Source organism: Taudactylus pleione, unplaced genomic scaffold (assembly GCF_031769625.1).
Source record: "Taudactylus pleione unplaced genomic scaffold, aTauple2 ptg000391l, whole genome shotgun sequence".
Taxonomy (NCBI): Eukaryota; Metazoa; Chordata; class Amphibia; order Anura; family Myobatrachidae; genus Taudactylus; species Taudactylus pleione.
Window position 1 is genome coordinate 12,500,145 of NW_028284792.1, and position 27,553 is coordinate 12,527,697.

A 27,553-nucleotide genomic window follows, 5' to 3' on the forward strand; every position below is an offset into this window, starting at 1 on the left:
ATTGGCACTATTTTATACAAGTATACTGTAGCTACAGATACCTAGTGTGTCTGCCACTCATACTCCTAATTATATAATGTGTCTCACATAAAGGCACTCCATCTACTGTGGGAGAACTTTGGGCAATGGCCTAGGGCCAATAACTTTAATGGTGTCCATGTATTGCCTTCAAAATCATAGCTGTACATATGGCAAGTATAAGGGGCTTGTAATATAGTCCAATGGACATTGTTATTTTGCTAAATATATAGCTTATCCATCCTGCTTTTTATTAATATTTAATTGTGAGGAGATTGTTGCATGTCCTTATCAAAATGTTACCTTAACAATCATTTATAGAGGACGCTAGTAGTGATAAGTGGTTCGGTTTTGGCTCGGATGCCAGGATGTCCGAGAAAGATTACGTTTTGCCACATTCTGTGATCTGAACTTGGTGGGAAGATCCGAGCCAATTTCTAACCACTTATATCTATTAAAAAAAGTCTGAAAAGTTTGATGGGTGATCAACTTGAAAAAAACTATGCAGAAATGAGGTATGTGCCTTGACAACCACCCAGGGCTAACTGATTAATGTCTAATCCACATATCAATATTTAGGCTGGGAGGGTACATAAACTCTCTAAAGAAATACTCAAAGTATTGTATGATCTTTGGTGCTAAAGTGAGGGTTGGGATGGAGTAACCCTAATCTATAGCCTAGGTAGGGCCTATTTAACACAAGTGATTCCAAATCAATGAAACAGAGAGAAAATAAACTTGTCATTGTATTATTTTAATATTGATTTTATGACTATACCCTATATTTAAAGGCATTAACATAAAAAGCATAAGATAATATCTTCAATACCACATATGTATCAAACTTGATTCTCACTTTAGATTACTTAGATTATGGCCCTATCAAAAGATTGAAAATTGATATAACTAATGTATATAAAGTGAGATTCAGGCCTGTTCTATATTATATTTAATTATTCTTGACAAAGCCATGTAACATTTAGGTTAAACTGGGAAAAATCTGTGACTTTCATATCCAGTAAAATGAAAGTTGTAGTTGATTCAAATGGTCATGCAAGTCCAAATGATGGCTCAGACATGGTTCCAGACAGTGTAAACACAGGCCAATAGTTCCAGTTCTAGATTAAATTAAAATTTTCACACTATTATTTTATTTTGACATTTAGTAATTATTAGGCTTTTATTATTGCACCGACATATCCCTACAGGCCTTGTAGGTTCTTAATATTTATTGGCATAAAATGGATGTAGCCCTGCATTACCAGACATTCTATTTAATAAAACCATTTCAGAATCTTAATGAGCAAATGGCAAGGACTATATTCAACACAACTGTGCAATCAGTACACAAATATCCTCCTTACAAGGACTTGCAGTGTTCTTTTTACTAGCAAGTTTGTACTATATCAAACATATCACAGACAATTGTCTTGTTACGCAATGGATAAATGCATGAATTTTAATTATGTCTTAATGCAAAATTTGTACTGATTAGTAAACAATGAAGAACCACCAATCCCAATCCCAATGTTTATAACTTATGTCTTCGGGCAATTTGAAACATTTTATTAACGTTTCCACATTTTCTTACTCCTAAAAAAAAAGTAATTGCGCTTTTCTGAGTTTTTTTCAGCCTGTATCTGTATCTTTATATGTATTTGTTCCAATGCATTTTCTTATAAATGTAAACATTTTTGAACAATCTGAAGAATGACTGAGCAAAACATTAGGGAAAAACATTTCAAAGTAGCTATAGATGTTCACAAAATAAAATATTTATGCAGAAATGTAAACATTGTAATAGTCTTATTTAAAATGTTATCATAACTACAAAATAAAAGAGCAGTTTAAATGGTTTGTTAAAATAAATCAGATTATTTTTATGTTAATTTTTTTGATTCTCTTTTATACATTTTTAAGATGTTTTTGTTACTATTACTGAATATGTTGGTCACTTCATATTTTCTACTACATACTGGGGTATGGTTAAATGTGCAATGCCCACTGGCCAATTCATATAACTTAACCTTCCTGAATAGGCAAGTAATAAGAACACTGCAGTGTATACAAATAAGTTAGTGTAAAATAAAACATTCATTTTAAAATAATTTCATTTATAATGTATACATCACAAATAGCAAACAGGGTGAAAATGCAATTCTTCTTAGTTTGTGGTTCCAAATGGAAGGCACTACTCCAACATACCATTAAAAGTTTCAGTTAGCCACTTCTCAAAGGTGTACATCAAATTCAATGATCTATTTAGATCTTACGCTGATGGCCCAAGTGTAAGTCAAAATGGCAACTCATATTGGCATCCTTTTTTCCTTGTGCTTATTCTTTTGTGTCATGGACATCTTTGTCCACATTTTGTTTTTCACACAAGATATGGGACAATGTTGGATGCTCCTTCAGTATAAAGAAAACTATCATGAATTCATCAGAAACTTTCTACAAAGCTTCCAGGGAAAAGCCCTGTCCTCCCATTCCTCTGCAATGTTCCCTTATACCAGCCATCTTCTCGCTTCTTGTGGACAAACACAATGTCACCTTCTTTCAGCTCGATTTCCGCTTCACTCTGAGGTGGGTATGGCACAACAACGCGATATCTGAAATATACAACATTATTACTGCATAAACATCACAAAAAATGATTATTTCGTAAAATAACCATAATGGAGAAGATATTTATACCATTTCACTATTTCCTAAAGACATTCATGCCAATTCCTTGTGTTTATTTTCCTCTATCTCTTATAGCTTGAAATATCTATAGAAATTAATAAATCTGGCACATTTGCAATATTGCAATATTTGCAATAGGAGTTTGATTCTTGTAAAACTAATTAACATATTTAATTAAACAATGCAGTCGCTCAAATTACAAAGACATAAAAAAAAATTCTGATTAATTTATTTTTTGATGGCCAAAAATAATTTTTTTAAAGACAGTTGTTTGTAAAATCATTTGTACTGTAACTCATTACTGCTATTTGCTACTGTTGTCGCTGCTTGGACTCCTTTTCCCTTACCCCATCTATTAAAAAGAAAAGTTCAATGAAAGTTAAAAAAATAAAACTCCAATGAATAGCTTCTGATGAAATAATCAGGTGATGGAAAAACATCTTAAGGACTATTAGAAATTTTATTTTTAACCACTGCTCCTTGTGGTCTTTAATACTGTGTCAATGGGATGGAGTCAGGAAGCTGGCAGTCAAAATGCCAACCGCCGGCTTCCCGACAGTGAAATACCAGCATGGGACTAATGTAAGGCGTCTAAATATCAATGCCTATCATTAGCCCCACGCCCGGCACACCAAATGTAGGTAAGCCGGGCATCGGGAGGTGATAGCTGGGGGGGGGAGGGTTAGGTTTAGGGATTCCTGGGGGGGGCTTAGGGTTAGGCAGCCCCCCCGGGTGGGTTAAGGTCAGGCTGGGGGAAGGGGGAATTAGCGTCAGGTACCCCCAGCGGGAGGTCAGGATTAGGCACCCCCCGGGAGGGTTAGGTTCAGGGTGCGGGGAGGGGGGTTATGTTTAGGCACCCCTGGGAGGAGGTTAGGGTTAGGCACTAGAGGGGGAGGTTAGGGTTAGGCACCCCTAAGGGAGGGTTAGGGGGGGAGAGGGAAGGGTTAGGGGTCTTACTTACCTCTGTCGGGATCTTCATGTGCCAGCCTTCCGGCATTGGTATTTCATCCGCCGGCTTAGGTTCGGCGGTAATTCATACCGATTCCATGTCAATACTACTTAAAAATTTGCACACATATAGTTCAATTATTCATGCTGTAGCAAGTAGTATATTTTAGTTTGCACCTGAACTGTGAGCTATACGGTGTGGCTATTAAATAACGAGACTGATTCCATAATTTATGTTTAATTATTTTAAGTACATTTTTACTCAGTTCCCCTTCTATGAACTTCTCTTCTACATCCACACAACGCTGCATCCTTTTTTACCATTAGTCAAAGTCATGCTGTAGCTCATTATCTATCAACTATCTCAACAACTCCATCGTTTTCTTCTTTACCTCAGGAACTGATGCAAAACGGGTTCCCTTGAGTACAGATTTGACTTTAGGGAAAAGCAATAAGTCACATGGTGCTAGGTCGGGTGAGTATGGATGGTGTTCTAGCATTGTAATCTGTTTCTCAGCCAAAACTGCTTCACAGAGAGAGCTCTGTGGGATGAAACCATTATTCCACAACTCTGGCCTCTTTCTTCTGATTCTTAAATCACAAAGTGTTTGTAGTAATGTTGATTCACTGTTGCGCCTTCTGGTACCCAGTCTTCCAAAACAACACCCTTGACGTCAAAGAAAACAACATGGCTTTGAATTAGGATTTGCTTTGATGTGCTTTCCTCATTCTTTGGTGATGATAATGTTTTCCAGTGCATGGACTGGTGTTTTGTCTCAGGATCGTACTGGATGATCCATGTTTCATCACAGATAACTATCTAAAAAATGCAAATCCACTTGAATTTTTTCCAAAATGTCTGTAGAAATCCACTTTAGATTCTCTTTCTGCTCAGCAGTGAGAAACCTTGGAACCAACTTAGCACAAACTTTTGTCATGTTAAGATCTTGATGCAAAACTTACCTATCAATGTCTTTGTCAATGTTTACCATTTCTGCTATTATTCGGAGTCAACAAACAATTCGAACATTTTTCTAAATTTTTTCCACATTTTCATTTGTTTTTGATGTGCAAGGCCTTCCGGGACATTCATCATCTTTGCTATCCTCGTGACTATTAATCTCCCCCATTAAGAAAGAAAACTATAAAGAATATAGTATAAGGGCTCTGTCATATGTTGATTGTTCAAGCTGCTGCTAAATGGGAGGTAGTCAGCCTCCTAAACAACAATATAAACAACGATATACCAACCCTATTGGTATACTTACTCAGTACTGGGGGTTTTTTAGTGTGCATTTTTTGTATTATTGGTTTCATTGTTTTTATTAAATTGCTATTATATACTTACCATCATCGCTGCATATCGTTGTTTATAATTTCCCCCGTAAGCCTCGGTTAGCATACAGAAAGATTTGTTGGGTATTTTGCCCAACTTTTCAACTAAGCATTTTGATGATGCAAGGGAGAAACAGTGACAGTAAACTTTCTGTATGAGAGGGATGAAACTTGCAAAACTGTTTTGGGATAGTCCAAGGTCAGTGTTCCTCCATTCCCTTTTAACTGACGCAGTTTGATTTCGTTTTTACAAGTACAGTCTCGTTAATTAATAGCCACACCTCATATACATAGGTGGACTGACTTTTTGATACAGCTGTAGGGGTCATTCTATGTCAAGTGGACCAGGGGACCCACCTGACCATCTCCAATAGTAATAACATTTAACATGAAGGTTGGCATACATGTCAGACTAATTTTGGGAACATTTTAGTTCACAAAATGCAATAGTAGCAATACTATTGCCCTCAAAGTGGGGGTGGGTGCAACTGTAACCGACTCCACAGTGCACAATCAGCAGGTGGGGACAATCTTCAAAATTGTTCCACTTGACATGAAAGACCCGTAGCTGTCATTAGCTCTGCTAATAATCTATTTATGTGCTGATAATATATTATCTTAATGTCATGAAAATTGTCACATGTGACAAATTAAGTTTGCAGCCACACAATTCCTCTATTTTTATGACTTTTAATAAATTGAATTATCCTGGGAGCTTACCATGAGTCTAACAGCATTTGAGCAATCTATTCAACTTACTTCCCACAAAGCACTTCATTATTTTGTTTCCTATATTTATGTTCAACTCATCATCAGCGCCATACATAATAGACAATTTCGTTCATGAATTTTTCAAAGCACATTTTAAATATATAAATAATGTCTTTCTGTTTATTTTAGATAACTAGAATTAAAGAAGATAGCATTTGTACTGCATGTTACAATGAACCTATGCTGTTTTAAGAGCATTTCTATTTAAAACCAGAACACAAGGAGCACTCTTAGACACATCCATAAGCCCCTGCTTCCAAGATCCCAGCTTGTGGAAGAAAAAGGTAAAATTAGTTTAGGAAAATTATTGTGTGCTGCAGATGACTTTATTAGTTTAGTTGGAAAGTGTGAACGTGTTACGAATATATATAGAGAAAAGCAGGAAATATAAATCAGCTTAGATGATTTTCGGGTTTGTCACTATCTCTCCGAGTGAATAAAGAGCGTAATCACTCTACATTGACAACATAAAATCACATCAATGGCCTAAATCACTTTTTTGCTCACTTATTTTAAATCAAAACAGTACTTCGCATTTCTTGTTAAATCATTTTTTTCAAATATATATAAAAAACATTTTGGGGGGGATTTATCTTGCTATGGTACACATGCATTGTAGATGTTAGGAAACATATCACCAGTAATTGTTGCAACTGTACAATATACTGTATTACAAAATGGTTTTAGGGTTAAACATACTGTATGTACCATGTATAAAAGCAAGCATTCAGAACTCACAAGTCTTCACATGAACTAGCAAAAGGGTCTACTAGTAGTCAATATATTAGTTACAAATACTGTAATCCTATAATAACTAAAACACCGAAAACTAATAAACCATTTTGATAGTTTTTTAAATACTATATGTAACACCCACACTTCTGACCTTCATCTATGTGAGTACCCGCATAATTATACAGTATATGTTTTATATAGTGACCAAGTGACATGAAATTTTGTAAAGCATGAAGTAAAATATAGTGACAAGATAAGTGTCACAACAGAGTCCGTGTTAATGAGGAATATTTTTCAATTTCTAATTAGAATGTGCGATACGGTTTTCCTGAAATACGAACACACCCTGACTTAGGGATTCAGAGTCAAATCAAGTCAAAGTTCGGAATCACTTTGGGGTTCTGAGTCAAACTGAGTCCCAGTTCGGTTCTGCAGTCAGTTTGGAACTCGGATTTGAAAACCAAACTTGGGTTTTGGATTGCATGTAAATAAGTCCAAAATTTAGCTGTTTTATCGATTTTTTTAAACCAATTTTTATCGATACTTTATTCCAGATTTTTATCTAATTTTAAGAAATCCAAAACTGAACCAAAACTGAATCTGAACCAAAACACTTGGTTTTTGCCAATACCAAAACATGATGATGAATCAGAACCAAAACACAGGGGTCCGCACACATCTCTACTTCTAATACCCTTATATTTTGCAGCAGGGCGCACATTACTACAATATCTCTTTCTCATACTGTGGGCCACATGCAGAGTTGGGTGCAATTTGCATGGAATCACAAATACACTATGTAGACAAAAGTGATTAGACACCCCCCACGCAAGCGCAATGAATACCATGCATACCATTGCACACAAGTTTTAAATGGCCACTAATGTGGGGGTTTCGACAAGATCACGTACTTAGGAGGCCCATGCATTTGCAGTTCTACGGAAACAACGAATGTTTTTATCAGGACGACAATGCCACTTGTCATGTTTCCAAGGCGACACTGGTATACGGAAAATTCGGTAACCCAGATAGACTGGCCAGCTCAGAGTCCAGATCTTAACCCCACTGAGAACCTCTGGGACGAATTGGAGCGATGAGTGTGTTCTAGGCTGACTTGACCTTCTTCATTGTCATAATTGGTCAATGTACTAAAGGCAGAATGGCAAAACATGCCGCCTGCTGTTGTCCAGGAACTTGTGGCCAGTTTGCCAAGAAGGGTGTCTGCAGTAATCACTGCACATGGTGGACCTACAAAGTACTGATGTCAATAAAATCTCATTGATCTATTTGCTGTCAGTGTCCAATCTATTTTGCCTACATAGTGTAAAAAATGTATCCAGAAAATAACTCACATATACTTATGCAGATGTATTCTTTATAAATAAACAAAGTAATTAAATTTGTGGTCGGGTCCCCCTGAAATTGCTATTATCAGCAATAGGCTTTGCCAGGCAGGGCTGGTATAACTATAGCTGAAACACTCAATGCGGGGTCCTCCACCATAGTGTCAAACCAGCCCTAGGCCTGTCAACACAGGATGTATTCCCTAGGGAAATCGGGCTCACAGAAAAAATGTTGCCCCCCCCCCCCCCCAGAAAAAGCCAGCCCTCTGCTTATAGTGATATGGCTCTTTCCACACCCCTGTAAAGGTGGGTCTGTTTTAATAAAAGTGTTAAAGAATAAAGGTGTTTTTTTACTGGTGAACTACAGATTCCAGCAAGCCCTGTCATGCCTAATGGCTACCACAGCATGCAGGTACAGAAATGGCACAATAATGGGTGTGGAGTAATAACAGAGTTAAAAACATAATAAAAGTTGGGTTTTTTGCTAGTGAACTACAGGGCCCAGCATACCCTGTCATGCTTAAATTTTAACGGCTACCAGGGCATACTTTGCACAGCTCTGGGTAGGGAGTTATAACAATGATAAAATGTAAAAAAAAAAGTGTTTGGGGTTTTTTTTTGCTGGCAAACTACAGGATTTAATGGCTACCAGCAATGATGGTACTTGGAGAAATAAAAGTGCCAGTATGCCGAAGCATTCGGATCCCACTAGGACCTGTAGTCTACCTGTTACAAAAAAAAAAAAAGACACAGCCACATGAGAAAAAACTACTTTATACATATAAAATGCGGTTGTGGTATGAAAATTCTGAACCATCTTGCAATGTGGTAATGAAAATGTCTGCTTGGATTTAACAACGTTGAGGCGCTTGGACAGAGCTTCCTCACTGCGAGAGACATTGCAAGAGTACCTTGACACGTGCGTAGTGAGATTGCAGTGCATGCACAGTTGGCTGATAATCTCTCAGTTTTGTGAACATCGGCATTGCGTACAAACATGAATCAGGCCCACTGTATCCCCCCACTGTATCCCTCCGGTAAACATCACAAAAAAAGTAGCCCATAGGCTACTATGGGCTAACACCATCTTCATATGACATTAACTGCCAAGGCATATACTGTATGTACATATCTATAGGCAGCATGATGACTAACAATGATTCGCTTTAACACCTCACAGCTCTACGGTCATGGGTTCTTTTCTTACCAAGTTCCTATCTGTGTGGAGTTTGTAGGTTTATTTAATTATTGATCATCCCACAGACAAAAAAAAACACACTAATATGTTATATATTAGCGACAAAAACGGACTTTATGGACTGAATGATATACATTCTTTATACATATTTTAAAATAATATATAAACCCTTCTGCTGCTGACACATTTGGCCAGCAGGTGGTGATAGTTGTCCCATGCAAGCAATGTTCCTTTATTAGCCTTAACAGACACTTGCAGCAAATTGTAAAGCACTGTAAAGTAATAAGAATAGTTTGTATGCTATGCAAAGCCAAAGTAAGGTACAAGGAAGCTGTAGTTTAAGAGGTTTTTAAGATTGAATCCTGCATATACATTTATTTACTGTGCTGCATAATATTTCCGTACAATGGTTTTAAAGGATAATGATAAAATCATCATAGGTCTGGCACATTTGATTGACAAATGTGGATACTTTGTCCTGACATTAAGGGGCTGATTTAGAGCTGGACGCTGCGGCGTCTGCTCTTGCGTCTATTGCCAGAGTCGTGGCTGCGATCATTTGCAAATGCTAGTATCAGCTTCCCCTGGTGTAGCAGCCTGCATCTTAGTGAGCAAGCCCTGAAACACTCACCGTCAGCTTCTCTGCATGCTGTAACACTACCGGTAATTTTCCAGGCGCCACCATTGGTGCACCACCAGCACTTGCACCCAGGGCTGTAGGGAGGGTGGTGCGGCCGGTGCCTCCGCCCACAGGGCGGAAGCCTGGAAGGTCACTGGTCGCTACCTGCCGGGCTCCGGAGGTCTGCAGGAAGATACCTCCCGGAGTGTTACGCGGCAGAGGAGAGCAACGCTAAAGAAGTCCCCGCCCTCCACCCGACGGTCGCTCGAAAAGGTATGCGCTTACAGGTGAGGAGCGTGAGGGCCGGCAGTGCAGCACAGAGCACACTGCCGTCCTGCTACAGCGCTGCTTGCACCAGTCCATAGCAGGTGCAATTTCTCCATCTGAACATGGTCTTTTTCTTGGAACAAAGCCTCCTCTTTCACTGACACACCTGCGACACTTCCATAACACACCCGTGAAACTGACCATTTTTGTTTTTACATCAGGCCACTTCCCAGACCACCCAGGAACGCCCATCACTGTGCCACCCCATTTCTGATACTGTGTGTCCCAATCGCAACAGAATCTTTGTGGGTACACTCTGTGTAACGCATGTCGTCAGGACTTTTCACACATGCGCAGCTGCAAATAATCACTCAACACATGAACATCGGTATTATGTTCAATTTGCATGCACGTCTGAATCATGCCCTAAGTGTGCAATCCTCCTGTACGATCAATATTCAGTCCGATCCAATCAAGTCTGAAAGGGTAGCATAGAAAATCTGCTTCATTTATGACAGTGATTGCCATGTGAGTGGGCTTAAATCAAGTTAAGTAATACATCTTTTCCATTAGAATGCCGAGTCGCACCTGAGATATGTTCCCGCACTCATCCCAGGCTTGAACCGGCTGAGACCCCACACAGACAGGCTGCCAGTCCCAGCACTAATGCCAGGTCGATGATGCCATCGGCATCACGTGTGTAGCCGGCGCTTGGAGATTATCTCATCTCCAAGCGCCGGCTCTTCCTATGCAGAAAATGGGACCCAGGTCGCATCGATCTGGGTTACCCATTCACACTTATTTGGGGGGCCCTGCACGCTGGATCAAACTAGATTGTTGGGGTGTGCTGCAGCTAAATAGTACGTTGCCCTGACCCTGAACAGACACATTAAATTAGCTAAATTAAGGGGTAGAGCGCAGTTATAGCTAATTTAATCTACCTATTCACACTGCTTCACGAGCAGGGTTGAACACGCGTTGAACCCTTCTCGTGACCAGGGTTGAAATGCCGTGTCACTTAACCTGACTTATTTCAATCCTGCTCTTTCACACTGCACAATAACCCGGGTTGCTGCGTGCTCACGTGCAATAACCCGAGTTATTGCTGCTAGTGTAAAAGGGTATAAGTGGTGTTGCAATGTGGTTGTGAACTGGCCATATATTCATTCATTCAGAGACCAAACCAGATGTACAGATCTGTCTATGTATATGTAGCTTAATTGGTGTATGGAACGTTTCTTGTACAGGAATGTGTATTTACCTTGTTTACAGTACATACGGTACATACAGTATCATACAGAAAAAATATCTCTAAAAAAAACCTCTGCAAATAACATGGAATATAAGTGAGGTTCTTAGTACATGTCTGGCCAAAACTTCTTGTCCAGCCACGTCAAGGTGAAACCCATCAGATGGGTCCCTAACATCCCTAATACTAAAAGTGCTTAGAGTGTGCACCTGCAATTCCTTTTTCCTGTATTGCACTACAAGTCTCAGCATGATAGCACCTATTATTATTATTATTCTTTATTTATATGGCGACACAAGGGTTGCACAGCGCCTTACACAGTACATAAACAATTGAGCACACAGGAAAAACAGTTTTTAATAGTGCAAAACAATGCAGGACAAATACATGGTTTATAAACATTGCTGCATAACACTTAAATGAGCAGCAGGGCATCAGCAACCAAGTGTTAGATGCCGTTGTGGGGAGCTAGGAGTAAATGATAGCATACGTATGCCATGCGAAGGGGCACATGAGGGAAGAGGGCTCTGCTTATGTGAGTTTACATTCAAATTTGTGTGTGCAGTCTAATCTCCCTCCTCCTTTCCATTTGTGTATATATTGTACTGGCTGAGACTCCTGCTTGGTATTAGCAACCCTCCCATCTGCTCCTAAGTGTTTTTAATCATCACATTTTCCTACATTGCTGTCTACATATTAGAATGGGCACTGTTATAGGTAGGTCCTGGCTAAATTGACAATGTGTTAGTATGTATTAGGGATGTTAGGGAACCATCTGATGGGGTTCACCTTGATATGGTGGATGGGCAAGCATCACTTATACTCCATGTTAATTGTAGAGTTTAGCAAAATGATTTTAACTATCATACTCAGTGCTTAGAATGTGCACCTGCATTTTATTTTATCCTGTTTTGTACTACAAGTCTCAGCATGGTAGCACCTCATTAAGTTTAAAATTAGGGTGTGCAGGCCAAGCCCCTTCCACCATTCCAGTACATACAGTATCACCTGGGCATGGTGGGCTAAACCAGTGAATGTACGTGATATGTATTTGCGTTTTGCTCAATATATTTTACAGACACATTTCTTGCTGTGAAGAAAATCTTACCTTTCTCGGGACAGGGATTTGGGTTCTGGACGTACAGCTAACATTGCACAAGCAGGCTGTCTTACTGGGGATGGGACTGAAAAATTAAGATCTAAAGAGCCAGTTTTTCTGTGTAATGGATGCATTCCCATTGCTCCTTGCATTTCACTCTCAATGGGACATGAACCTGCTCTCCCATGGTTGTTGATGGAGAACTCAAGTCCCACGGCTCCATGTATTAATCCTTCTACCATAGCTTGGGGATCATGTGTTGGTGAGATGGATGGAGGAGAACGGGATTTCTTTTTTGCAGAGGCTCCGGCCAGCAGTTTGAGAAGTCCACCCTTTTTCTCTCTCTGAAAGGTAAAGAAAACAGTTAAAGTTATATATATAGTACAGTATTTATGTGGTTATGAGCTTCCACTGCACTAGTGTAATTTGTATTCCTTGTAATTAAATATACAATCCTAAACTTCAGAACAGTCTTTTCAAAAAGCTAAAATTGATTCCAAAATGTGTTGTTAAGCATATAGAAAACCACAATAAGGGCGTCATTTAAAGCATAGGGCAATTTTGTGGCCCAAATTTAGACAAGCTGCAACATTTTTATTTTACACATATATTTTCAGCTGCACATGCCTTATTACTATATGTAACTGTGTGGTCATATTCAGTGGCGTGAGAACCGATGTGGACGTGATTGTGGTGCCGGAAAAAGGCCATGGCCTTGCGGGTAGGGAGAGTGGCCTTGCGAGTAGGGGGCGTGGCCTCACAGCCTGAACCCCCATTTCAGTCACTTTGGGGGTCTCATAGATGCGGACTGCCCCCGGGGACCAGTCTGTGTGCAGTGCTGACTCCCTCATTGTGTCAGGAGCCGAGTGCTGCACATAATGCTATAGTGTGGCCTGCAGCCCCCTTGTGATGCCACTGGTCATATTAGATATGCTCTGGAGTCTGAATGACGATGGCTTCCATATTATTACATTTTTTAAATAACAAATAAATAAAAACATGCAGCCCCCAGTCTGGTCAGCACAGGCTGAAATCCCTAGTTGGATCGCGTCCTCAAAGAACCCCTTCCCAAATCTAACTAAGCCGCATTTGTTACACGTTTGTGCCCTTGCATGCCCATAATGGGTCAGCAAGTTTACCAAATGATTGTTTTAGGCCAAATTTATCTATGTTGGCAGTTCCATTTGATCCAAAAATATGAGCATAATATGTGCCAATGGTTTTTGCACTTGATGAATAAATCAGAAGATCTAGTAATGGGACTAAACTAAAACATTGTACTTAAAGTGAATGCTGCCCCATGATGCTGTTTTAATGTTTACAACCTTTGCCTAATTTTTACAGACATTACATATTTGAAAGTTCTATCTAATTCTAAACAGATTCTCCAAAAAAAAAAATTTTTTTTTTCATTATACTGTATCAAAATAATGAATTATTTATTCAGGGCTTTGGTAGGAGGACCTGGTTTGGTTAAGTCTAGTCTCACTGGGTTGTGTGATAAAGTAATGTTGCCAGTAGTGGGTTGGTCTTTAGAAAAACCTACATAAATTTGAATACAGATAATCTCAGTTAGTTCCAGTTCGAAGATAAGCACGGTTTATTGGTACCCTTTTTGGTGGCAGCAGTAACTCACTGCATCCTGGCATTGTGAAGGAGGAGGTGGAAACCAGACTGTTATTTTTAGATAAACTATTGCACTGCATGAAAATCTCATACTCACAGCTGCTACCAGTACCACCTCTGAATCCTGGAAGAGCGACAGTTATTAAGTACAATACTATTCCCATCATATATGAAGCTTTAGCTAAGCATAGGAAAACTGAATCTGAAGTAGCTGCCTTTCATTTATTTGCACCACCACAATAATAATAATAATAATAATAATAATAATAATAATAATAATAATATTTAATGCAATTTTGTTTAATGAGGAAAAAGTTTTCCCCTTGCCATTTCACAATATGTCCAGTTTCAACACTTCAAATGCTTCAATGTATGCTCCACACGCTAACATAGTATATATGATGTCATTGATCTGAATTCTATACATAAATAATTAAATATTTCGGCTTTCAGACCGCAATAAGGTTTCAGACCGCAATAAGACATTATATACCACCTGAACGTATTAAAAAGCACATGCAGGGACAGGGACTCTGAAAGAAGCCCGTCCCTACGATGTGTCTGGAATAAAGTGACCGTGTTAGGACGCTTTCTTGTCGGAGCCCATCTCCTGGTAAATGCAGATTAGTAAATTTGTCTGAAAATATTCATCACATCCACGTAAAAAATGCAAATTGCAATAATTATATCCCATGGCCTCTCAGAACTGCTTTAGCAGACTGACAATATAAAGAAGGGTCATCTAGATGGGCGTCATTCGAAAAGACAACTTCATCCCATGTGGCCAATAGAATTTCTTTAAATTATATGAATAGGCAAAATGAGTAGGGAATCGCACCTGTTTGTGAGGAACTATATTAGAGAAATTATGTAGTTTTATCCAAATAGGACCATGGTCAGAAACCATATCTGTATATCTGCATCTAGGACTTCAATGGGGAGAGATTTGGATATGAGCCAGTAATCAAGTAGGATTTGTGAGGCGGGGAAGAATAAGTATATTCAGTAGAAGTACGGTGCCTAAGCCGCCATAAATTGGTTGCAAATATATTGAATACCAACATTGTAGCTGCGGTGAGGAGGGGAAACTGAAGATTGCCTATCTAACAGAAGCAAGGAAATTATATTAAAATCACCGACATGGAGAATATGAGTATTCGCATACAAAGAACATTTTGCAATATGAGTTAGGGGCATATATGTTGCCTAATATATAGTGATTTCCCGTAATTATCGCCAATAATATAACAAATCGGCCCTTAGGATCCACTAGAGAATTATTAATCTCTATCTGTAGGTCTCCACAAGCCAATATAGCCATGTCCCAAGATTTGGAGTTATATGAGGAGTAAACTAAAACCTTCTTGCATAACATATTCAATTTGATATGTTCAGCATCAGTGAGATGTGTTTCTTCTTATAATAGAGATGCATCCACTTTAACCTTATTTAAATAGGTAAGTAGGTTTTATTTATTTGGGGAATGTATCCATTTAACATTTCATTAGTAAAGGTTGTGTGGTCATTAGCAGTGGAAAACAGCCAAATTCCTTGTAAAGAATAAGCATAAGTTTAGATTTATCTGTAAATAGGAAAAGAGGATGTACAGTACTAGACGCATAAGTAGTGAAAATGAGATGGAGGATGGGAGCTGCAAAATGTGAACAACATTAAATAAACAATACAGGAAAGTACATAATAAGCATCAAAACAATGCAATGTAAAGACCTCTAGATGATCTTTAAGAGGAGCAATGTTATTATTGAAAAACATAAACTAGGAACAAGATTGCAAGATGACACGCCTATGTAGGAAGTCATAACTGTAACAAAATCGTAACATTTAACAGACTTTCAAGTGAGAACAGTTCCTACTGTATTTCAGTTACAGTAGTCAGAAAGGCTAAATCATTATCGTATGAAATTGGAGGGTCAATATACTATACACAGCAAGGGCAGTCATCTGCAACATGTTCCACTAAAGCAGAGTGTTCCATATCGCCTACAATCAGGAAATCCTGGGCATCTGCTGGGTTTGTAACATTTTTATGGTTAGGACCATTATATATGCAGAGGCCAGCAGGATATAGAAGTGCAAATTTACATTTAGCGTAGGCAAATTTAGTGCAGATAAGAGCCATCTCTTTCTGTGCACAGGAAGATTCCACTGAGCAGTCTTGGAATAGCATAATTCTTTTATCGTTTCACTTTATACGGCCCATCTGTTTGGCAGCACACTAGTCATTTTGTCTTGGAAATTCAAACATTTGAAGTTGACTTGTGGTCTAACATGCACATTGTCTCATAATGCTCCAAGCCTGCGCGCACATTCAATCTCAAAATGTGACAATTCTGCAGAAATGCCCAGTAATATAGTTTTGTTCAACAAGGTGAGGAGTGAGGTACCTTTAATGCTTTCAGACAGTACAACTATTCGTAAATTGTTATGTCTTCCTTGCAGAAAAAAAGTGTAAAATGTAAAAAAATAATAATAATATATATATATATATATATTAGGGATGTGCAGGCTCGGTTCTACTCGGTTCCGTTCGGTTCTTTTTACCGAATCTTATTGGGTTTCAGCTGTCACGAGTTTTGGATAGCCAATAAGATTCGGTAAAAAGAACCGAACGGAACCGAGTAGAACCGAGCCTGCACATCCCTAATATATATATATGTGTGTGTGTGTGTATATATATATATATATATATATATGTATATATATATACACAGTATATATATATTGTAGCCTATAGGAAATGCTACACAGACAAATAGAGAAAAAGGACAGTGACCCAGTAAACCTGACTAAAGGTCAGTATTAAGCCTGCAATGAAATACTAGTTGCATTGGTCTGTAGCAGACCTTTGATGAGTATTCGGTTGCTTGAAAATAACAGCCAAGTATCATCAATCAATTGAATACAAATATTCCCATAAGGAAACACCAGGCAGGTGGCAGCATCAGAGGAAACACCAGGCAGCAAGAGGCAAGATGGCGCCAGCCTCATGTACTCTCAATATCTTAGACTCTAGATGTTTATGTAGCAGTGGGTAGCCATGGTACTAACACAGGAGGGAGAGGAGTGCCCAGACCAGCAGCAGCTCTCTTTTATCTGGGCAGGAGGAGACTACCTGATAGCCGCCGGGAGTTGCTTCTGAGGCTGCAAGCAGATAGATCCGGGACCTGCAGGCCGAAGAAGTACTGTGCCATCCGGTGTTAGAGATGGTAAAAAGCCTCATCGCCTTGTGGTAATGGGGGTCAGAGGAGATGGTTTAAGGGTAGGAACAGATGAATTATGCTTGTCCAAGCCACGCTCATTGTAATACATTTTTGTCACATGTCACTGTCTCAGTTTTTTCAAAGTTGAAGATACAAGTTGCTAGATGTAATAGTGTGTGAAAGTCACTGAAATGCGCTAGAAAAAATTAGGAAAAAACATTAAAAGGTGCATCTTTTTGGCGCTATAGCTGCACTCAAGGCTACACCCCAATTTTGCTGTGGTCATGGTTTCTGTCCCGCAATTGAGATCTGCGATGTTGGGAAGTTTGTAATATAAATACCTGTATATTTTATGTACATACTGTAGTTTAAACAGATCTTATGAATCTTATGAAGGAAGTAGAGATGCAATATGGAGCCTGAAAGTTGTGACTCCTGTTTGTCATTCGCATTTCACGTTCCCTTAAAAGGTTCGACATTTAAAATTTGCATTCACAATTGGGTTTTTTCAATGATTTTAACTGAAGCAAATAATTTTGTGTATACTCATCTTTTATGGAGAAACCAGAGGGACTCATACATGTGGGAGGCTCAAATGAAGCGCAAGAATTTTGTAAGCTCGGTAGTATGCAAATTGATTAATGGTCACTATCTACATTTACAACTACTTTGCTGCTGATTCATCCACATATATGACCAAACACAAATCAGCTGTTTATCTTACAGGGTCTGATGACTTGTATTTGAACAGGAAGATTAATATTGATGATGCTACAAGATTATTGAAGATTGTATATGTACCTTTATCATATCTATATTTGCAGTTTAGATTGATATATACAGTAAACCAAACATTTTTGTATATATATATATATATATATATATATATATATATATATATATATAATTTTTTTTTAAGTTAAATAAATTAGTTACGTATTTGTTTATTTAATTCTCAAATAGCCACATCTTGACACAGAAATTATAATTGAAATGGCATGAGTACTAAGTCCACTTTACAAGTGGTGCCTGTATACTTAACAAGTGCTCAGTGAACAAGCAACTCTTCTGATATATTTTAGACACATAGAAAATTCTGTGTGCCTTTTTTGCAATGTCTTAGGGTGGTCTAACTGTAATTTAAGCATGTTTTTTTAACGTGATCCTTTAATATCAATAGGATAGGTTTCATTATTGCTTTAGTCATGCAAAGATTACATTGGGGGGGTGAAGTACATGGGGTATGAGGCAGCACTCAATTCTATACAAAACAGCATGGTGCAGGGTTCAAACATAATCCTGATTCTTATTGGCTGCTTCTGGTTGCTGCTTGACGTCCACTGCGATCTACCAGTCTAGTAACTGTGGTTTACCAGCCAATCGCGATCAAAGTTTTGTCCATCCCTGTGATATGGCATGAATATACATTTGTCCAAATTTAGCAGCAATCAGCTGCAATTCAATACTATCAACAAAGAAAGTATAGTATATATGTCACTATATTAGATAATACATTTCTATATCACAATATGACTACAATTGATATTCCAGTCCATGCTTGCTTGCCACTGCTGAATAAGTGGCTACATTCTGCAGCATATAATTAACTGCTAACTGTTATCAAGCAAAACTGCATGTATTTAAAAACTACTGCTTTAATTTTCAACAACAGTATTTCATCCCTGTGCAATTCACATGATTGTTATTAGGGAGATCATTTTAATATACGGATACTAGACTGCATGACACCAATATTATTAGTGGCCAGATACTTCAGCATAAGGAAGTAATTACCATCACAACCTGAACATTATTTTGCATTACAGTGATTACTGACAGCAGAAACTAGCACAACTGAAAATAAACTTTTGTACTGTACACAACATGGTACAAAAATATTACATGCTATTAGCTACTAAATACTATAATATATGGAAACTATTGCATGTGGTCATTATTTGTCTAGACTGGCAAATTTTGAAACATATACCATTTAGGGATTAGGACTCTTTCTGTGAATGTTAAGAATCCACTCCTGACTCAGATAATATAAATATATATCTATAAAATAATTCAGAAGGTCTGTCCTGTCTCCTTAATGTGTGCGCAATGGAAGCCTGGGCGCACGTCCCAACAGCTCCCATTGCAAGGGAGATGGGACACTTAGGTGAGGAGAAGAGGACTGGCCGCCCGGTTAGTTATGGGAGCAGAGGGAGAAGATGGGAGGAAGCATTGGGGTAGGATTTGAGCCGCCACAGATGGGGGGTGGGGGGGGGGGGGGTACAGCAGACAACACACATTTCATGAAAACATTTCAGACTGAAAATTTCTGCGATATATACATCCCTAATCCCTGTATTATCTTACTCTATAATACCTATAATATGGCTGCTGACCAATCATATAATAGAACTAGCCATGAGAGTGACAGCTGTATGCTGCATCTTCATTACAGTCATTGAGGCTGCAGACCCTATCAGAGGTAATGATATTTGGGCCATAATATACTGATCTGCACACTTACATGTGATTATACTGTATTCTACTCTCCCAGCTAGCTATCCTATTTATATACTGAGTTGCAAGAAACTAGCTACAATATAAATCATTATCCTTGATATAAGTAACCAATAACCTATAATCTAGTGTATTAAGGTTTGTAAAACCTTTATAGGAATGAACCCAGTACAATATAAATTATTTATACATATCATGTACAATAATTAAGTATTTTTTAAATAAAGCTATAAAATAGTGTATTAAATAATCAACACATTCACTTTACCCATGAAGAAGATAATGACATATAAACAATAAAGAATGCAATTATATTTTTATTCAATTATTTCTCTCTTTTTTAACACATATTTTACTATAGTAAATACTCTATAATAAAATATAGACTTTCATGTGATAGGTCCATTTCAAAGTAACTAACGTTACATATTTACTCTCCATTACGTGAACAATACTGCATAGCTTCCAAATAGATGGAAGATATATAAAATATAGTATTACAAGATAAGCAGAATTTAATGTGTTTTTATAAGTGTTATTTACTTTCTTTACTGAAAAACCTTGGTTGACATTTTAATTAAAAATTCTGATCCAGCTTGCTGTAACTAATGTTACATGTAATAATAATAATAATAATAATTTTATTTATATAGCGCTTTTCTCCTAAAGGACTCAGTGCTTTACATTTACAGTACAAAATACAAAATAAGCTCAAACAAGGGACATTAGTGAAATGCTTGGGTGAATAGGTGAGTCTTGAGTCTATTTTTGAAGGATTCTGGAGTGGAGGCCTCTGGAACTGTGCGGGGAAGTGAGTTCCAAAAGGTTGGAACCACAAAACTGAAAGCTCGACCCCCAGACAAATTCCGTGAGATTCTAGGTACTGTTAATAGTCCTTCATCAACGGATCGCAGTAATCGAGTGGGACAGTAAGGAATCAGAAGCTGCTTCAGGTACCCTGGGCCATGGTCATGAAGGGCTTTGTAAGTTATTAATCCAATCTTCAAAGCAATTCACCATCTGACAGGCAGCCAGTGAAGGGAGTAGAGAATGGGTGTTATGTAGCTGGAACGGGGCTGGTTGGTTAATAGCCTGGCAGCTGCGTTTTGTACCATCTACAAGCGGTGTAATTCTTTTGCTGGGAGACCGAGGTAGAGGGCGTTGCAGTAGTCTAGGCGTGATGATATAAATGCATGTATGACTTTAGGCAGATCTTCTGAGGGAATTAAGTGCTTGATTCTGGCTATGTTCCTCAGATTAAAGAATGAGGATTTGATTGTGGCTGATACCTGATGTTTAAGTGTCAAGCCACTATCCAGGACAACGCCAACATTCTGCACATGTTTAGTGTTTTGTAATTCTGAACCCCCAAGCGTAAGTCTTGTGAATGATTAAAAGTAATAGCCTTTGTTCCAATTTAAATTTCTGCTTCTCTATATAGTTGATGTAAATGGATTTTTTTTTACTTTATTACAGCACTAATTAAATATGATGTTGGTATATTTATTTAAATTAAATACCATGAGTTTCAATGGTGTTTAATATTTATAAAATAGATGTTCATGTAACTAAGGTTACACACATGTAACTAATGATACACAGAGAGAATATAATACAGGAAAAATTGTTCTCTGTATAGTATAATAAGATTACACTCAATTCTACTTGGTAACATGTTTTTTGTAGTTCCGCACTACAGCTTTGCCCTGTAAAATACGTTTCCAGACTGTCCACTTTAAGGTGCCACCAACACCATCATGGCGGCATTTACCATGATATGATTTATGATAATTCCATCTAATTGAAATGTGCTAGTCAGCCTGCAAATGTGACAGATATGACATTGCTTTTCTGTTTTTGGAATGTTTGAACCATCAGTCCATATTTCTAGATGTGTAATTTCTCCTTCAGTAAACCTTCTCAGTTCCTTTAAGAGTAGATAGTTATGCAGTACTATTTCTGTAGTGGTATGTGACTTTGCATCTGACATAATGGAAAAGGATTTTTCTTTAAGATTTCCTTCTTCTTGGAAATATACAACTGTATATATTAGTACTGTTGTATCATCAGGATGAGCCCAATAAGCTGCCATGACTTCGTTTTGATACTGAATGGCATAACTTTCAGATAAGTCGGTTAATAAAATTACTGTACCCTCTTAAATATATTGTTTTTGGGCCCTCAGTACTGAAGCTTGCTTGCTTATGTTATATGAATAAGTATACATTTTCTGCAACTGCCTGGTGAGCATTGTTATTGTGTAAACAACAAAAATTTAAAACCACAAAAATTTGCCCTCAAATGATCAGCCTACCAATGCTTCCGCCTTTTGTTTATTTTAATATTTCAGAATTTTATAATAATAAAAAGTGAACTACAGTTTTCTAAAGCCGTTGTATTTTCACACTCAAAGTGCTTTATCCCTTGTAGGTTATAAAAGATGACAAAGTAGGATATAAAAAACATTTATGTAGCCTATGATATTAACTTAAATATACATGAAACAATAGTGACAGAAGAAAGTAACATTAGAGAGAATATATGTAATGTTAGTTACATTTATAAGATAAGCTATATTTATTTAATGCCCATCAATGAACATTGAGGTATTGGTTAGATGTCCAATATCCTGATATACCTTACGATATATAAATATTACACATGTTACAAAGCTGAAGGAAACTTATCCATGTTTTGTAACTAACTTTACAAGTTATTTATACTGATGTTTACCTTCAATATTCAGCTTCAGACACTGATTGCTCTTACATGTGAACACATGTGGACAACCACCATGCACTAATAGTAACACCACCTAGTGATAAGTTGAGGAACTCCCATTTGCAATGTGTGAAATTAAAACATTAAATTGCATCCTTTATCAACATTTTCTTCTTTAGAATTTTGTGAACTTTACCTAATATTCTCTCTATTTATTAATGTATTTATCGATATTATATTTATGATTAATGTTGCTCCATCACTGACCTAATTTGTGGGACACAGAAAATAGATATTGGCACAATTTAATATTTTACAAAATTTGTCCTCTTTTTTTGCGTGAAATGGACTGATAGCTTCCCCAGGCTGCCAGTTATCACGTCTTTAAGGACAGCGGTGAATACCTGTACAACTGGCCGTCCTCATATGCTATCAGCATTTTAGCAGATGAGACATAGAAGCAAATACATTTTTTTCTTCTATTTTTTTCATAATTTATATTATATTTTTTATGGAACCTGCACTAGAATCCCTAGACCAGGCTTTCAGTTGCAGTGTGTGTGCATATATTATCCCATGATTTTGGATCACAAGTGAGCAGTAGGGTCTCCAACTGGCTGGTGATGCGGTAAATCGTTGCCTACTGCTTTTAGCCAGCATCTCTCAGCTGACACAATGATTTTTATTGTTATTGTTAAATAGCCTCCAAAAATATTTTCTATTACTGCTTTGAGACATATATGATCCATTGAGATCATCTTAGTATTCCAAATTGTAGAAGACACCACATTATTTTTATGTTTGCTTCCCTTTAAGCCTTCAGTATAAATATATTATAGTAAAAGCAAAAGGACACATTGACAAAACAATTCATGCTATAGTTCAGCAGACACAAAGGTCAATAATTTCCTAGGCGTACAAGTCGCAGTCCACCCCACGAATATATTACAATTCCATTACAGTATACAAAGTATCAACACAAGATAAGGCTAGAAATCACTGTAGTTAAGACTGGCTTGTAATTTACCCTACAGCAATGTCAAATATCTGCTTATTTAGAGTAAACAAGGGCAGATAAAGGAAATAAATAATCGGTGGCCTTGACCTTCAAGTTGGCAAATGTAAATCTACGGTTTTGACCTGGATTACACTATAATCCGTTTACATAGTACTGTAAATATTCAATACTGTGAAAGGCAATATTCATTAATTCAACTTGTGCACTAAAAATTAAATAGAATGTAGCGGATGTAAAAATATTTTGGTCTAACAAACGTTTTGAACCAAGTACCACACAGAGGGCATGGGGTCATCACCTACAAATGTGTTGAAATGCTTTTAGAACATTAAGAAGGGTTTCTTTTAATGTAAGCATGGTTATATGATGTGGAATTCCTTACTGAACAAGTTGATAATGGGAGATTTACCACAATATAGGAACAAATTTAATGTATAGTTTTAAGGGGCCTATCCATTACCCGACTTTATGAAAAATCCGACAAAAACCGAATTGTTCACAAAGTTGGGTAATGGATAGCCGGTAAGGACGAGCGATGCGCGTGCACGCTGGGTCCTTGCCGACCCCGACTGTCTACTGAACATGCCCTTCAACCTGACGCGCGTCAGGTTTGGAATGTCGCATAGTGGATACCCCCCTTTAGAAGACATGAGGATGATTAGTACAGGCAATTTGTGTAATTTGCAATTTTGGGGTCAAGAAAGATTTTCAGAGTTCATTTTTGTGAGGCTAAATTTGCAACTATCAAACTAGGGAACCTGCCTTTTGTTGAATCAACAAAATTAGAGATTATGAAAGTTTGACCTCAATAGACCTGTGTCATTTGTCAGCCTAGGTATGTTACTACTGTGTATAACCATGTAATTCTAAGAAATTTTATAATTATTCAAGAAGGATATGAGTTATAATGGAACAATAAATATATATATTTTAGTACCCACTCCCCCACCCCTCTTGGCTCCCTTGTTACAATGTTGACATCATTCTCATTCTCAGAATGCTAACACTTAGGTATAGGTGCCGCCAGGAGAGTTAGAGTTAGGCACTAGGGGAAGGTTAGGGCTTGGCTCTGGGGCAGTGTTAAAGTTAGGCACTAAGGAGAGGGTCAGTGTTATGGATAGGGATTAGAAATAGAGGTAGAATGCTCACTGGAACCGGTGCTTGTCAGATGTCTGCACCAGAACATGACCACCAGGACCCGGAAGACAATGCTGGAGAATGCCACTGTCACCGGGACCAGGTAAGTGACCACTGGGCCACCAGGTGCATTTTGTCACCATTCTATTATGTCGACATGTCATCCATGTAGATATGATGAATATCGACAAGATCACTGTCGATCTTATGCATGTCAATATGATAGCTATCAACATAAAGTACCACACCCTTTTAAGATAGTTGCTGCTTTACAGAAGTTAAGCCAGCTACACACTATGCAATTTTTTGGTCGACGCAACATTCGGCACGATTTTCTTGCAAGTGAAATGTCATGATATCTGTGGTACACACTATTCAATTTAAATGAAAAAGCTGCCGATTTTAAGGCTCATGGATTGATCATTTGCATTTGTCCACCGACAAGGACAATGAGGTCATCAGGAATTTTTTTAGGAAATATGGCCTGATTATCGTGAATGCCCACACACTACACTATCAAGACCTTTTGGCCGATATATTCTGACAAGTATAACCAATTCGATAACCGAAGGAGAATGTTTGTGGTCATTTAATTTTTTTACCATTTTATCGCCAAAATGCTCATTTCATACACTTTACAAAATAAAACAGGCTGATCACCCGATTATTGCCAAATTGGCTTAATCATTTTATAGTGTGTACCCAGGTTTAGAGTTGCACCTTTTATTAGTGAATGTAATTTGCTTCTCTGTTTTGGGCAGCAAAATTGCGGACAATTCTACATTAGGCCCTTTGCATTAAAATATGTGTTTAAGTTATGTATAATAAAAAATCATACTCATTATGACATCAACTTAAACGAAAATGTTGTAAATTGCAGCTCTGCAGTACAAACTTATCTAAATGTAAAAACAAAGATGTATACGAGAATATAAAACATTATGATCCGGCTGGCTTTAGATGCCAGGTGCCCCATTACAGATTTATATTCCGTAAAATATATTTTATACTACACATTTAATCTACAAAAGGAGAGCTTATTACCCAAGGTCAGGGATGGCAGAAAGGTATGAATCAGGAATCCAGAATATTGTGAACATATGGGTGTCAGCAAGCCACTTGTCTCCTCGCCACTAATAAACAGCTTTAATCTATAATGTTGAGTGATCTGTACATTGACAAGTATGGGATTTTATTGCATAAGTTTGCTATGAAGTTCCCGTGATTAGGGACAGACCCTGCCTATCCCAGAATGCTACATACAATTCATGTCTTCGAAATAGAATATTGGCAATGTTTCATATTCATTAAACTGTGGATTGTAATCATTATGATAAAGTTGTAATGTTTCCTGTCACATGAGTACTTCAGAGAAGCCCATTACAGTCCCACTTTTTTATGTAACCATATGTTCTTAGCAGATAAAGCAAATGGCCACTCTTTTATAGATATAATGACAGTATCTCCTGGTCAGCAGACTGGTATTTTACAACTCTGTATTAAAGGACTTCAAACTAAACTTTTTATAACTTTTGTAATGGCATCTTCTTGACAGTATTATTTCAATTTGGAAATAGTAATCGCCCCCAAATATGACTGTGATTATGTTGTTGTTGTAATCCTTCCCTGTGTATTTTTCTATGCATGTGAGTACTTAGTACATGCGGTTACAACCATAGTACCATAGTGGGACTATTGGAAGCTTTGGGTGACAAGGTAAACTCTTGTTTTCAGAATACTACCAGGGTTTCAGTGATCTACTGTAGGAAGCAGTAATAGAGTACTACAGTAGTGTGAATATCTGGCTATGTATCTACAAATCAATTGAGAGCAATGAATTGCTCAGCAGAGAGAATTCTGAATATTATTTACACCTGAATATTTTTTATACCCGATTCAGAGTTGGAAGCAAAGGTTATTACGGACGCGGATTGAGTGATTGTTTGCCATCGAGTACAGTATGGACATAAAATGGAGTTGTACCCCTTTTACTGCTAATAGCCTCCACTGTTCAGGGCAGGCTTCTCACTACATTCTGATTTGGAACATTTTAGATTTTGGAACAAGGCTATGGGGCTTCGTATCTAATCAGCTACATGAACATTAGTGAGGTTGGGCACTGATGTTGGGCAATAAGGTCTGGCTCTTAGTCAGCAATTCCAATTCATCCCAAAAGTGTAATTGGAGTTGAGGTCAGGGATCTGTGTAGGCCAGTCAGGTTATTCTACACCAAACTCTGCAAACCATGTTTTGATGAACCTGGCTTTGTGCAAAGGTATAATACCATGCTGAAAAAAGGGAAGGGCCTTCTCCTCATTGTTACCACAAAGTTATAAGTGCATGATTGCCATCAATGTCATTATATGCTCCACTGAAACTAAAGGCCAAACCATGAAAAGCAATCCCAGATCATTGTTCCTTCTCCACCAACACTTACAGTTGACAGTTCGCATTCAGGCAGTGAGCACACTCCTGGCATCTGCCAAATCCAGTGTGCTGTATTCTCACATCATGCTGTATTCTCACAACATGATTTGCTGTGTGTGCTTTGAAATAAGAGACTAATTAAGTTTAGTGACTGAGTGATTAAGACTATGAAGTTTCTTCTGATACACTTAATAGAGAAGCAGTTTCCATGTATCTAACATTTGGTAAACCTCTGTTACAGGTGTGGGCCAGCCTAAAGCTGGAGCATATCAGACAGGTGATCAGTGTGACCTTACTAGGTGAGCCCCTAAAACAAGCAAAAGGTAGAGTGGATCTATGTACAAAGTCTTAGGAGTCTGGCACTGGAAATGTGTCTTTAAAAGGAGAAGGTTACTTTTATAAGTAAATCAACGGGATCCCGATGTCAGGATGCTGATGGTCAGAATACAGACAGCGGCATCCCAACATTCAGAATCCCCGCAGATTACTTTTAGTATTATAACCCTTACTGTAACTCTCCCACTAACCCACCCCTACCGTAGACTAACCCTCCCGTCCTGCAGCGTAACCCTAACCATCCCGTCCCACAGCCTAACCCTCTCCTCCCACAGCCTAATCT

At 37.9% G+C, this 27,553-nt stretch overlaps 1 protein-coding gene across 3 annotated transcripts in view; it reads right to left on the reverse strand.

The window, feature by feature from the left end:
• Positions 1–771: 771 nt before the first annotated feature.
• The window catches only part of SH3RF3 (SH3 domain containing ring finger 3), a 554,601-nt gene continuing 527,819 nt past the window's right edge, over positions 772–27,553 (reverse strand). For 2 of the 3 annotated variants that reach the window (XM_088445962.1, XM_088445963.1), the window contains 2 exons: positions 12,277–12,611; positions 772–2,627 (listed from right to left, as the gene is read on the reverse strand). In XM_088445962.1, coding sequence (XP_088302088.1) covers positions 2,459–2,627; positions 12,277–12,611 — 504 coding nt within the window. In that variant the 3' untranslated portion in view covers positions 772–2,458. The remainder of the gene's footprint in view (positions 2,628–12,276; positions 12,612–27,553) is intronic. The other variant, XM_088445964.1, reaches the window with a different exon arrangement.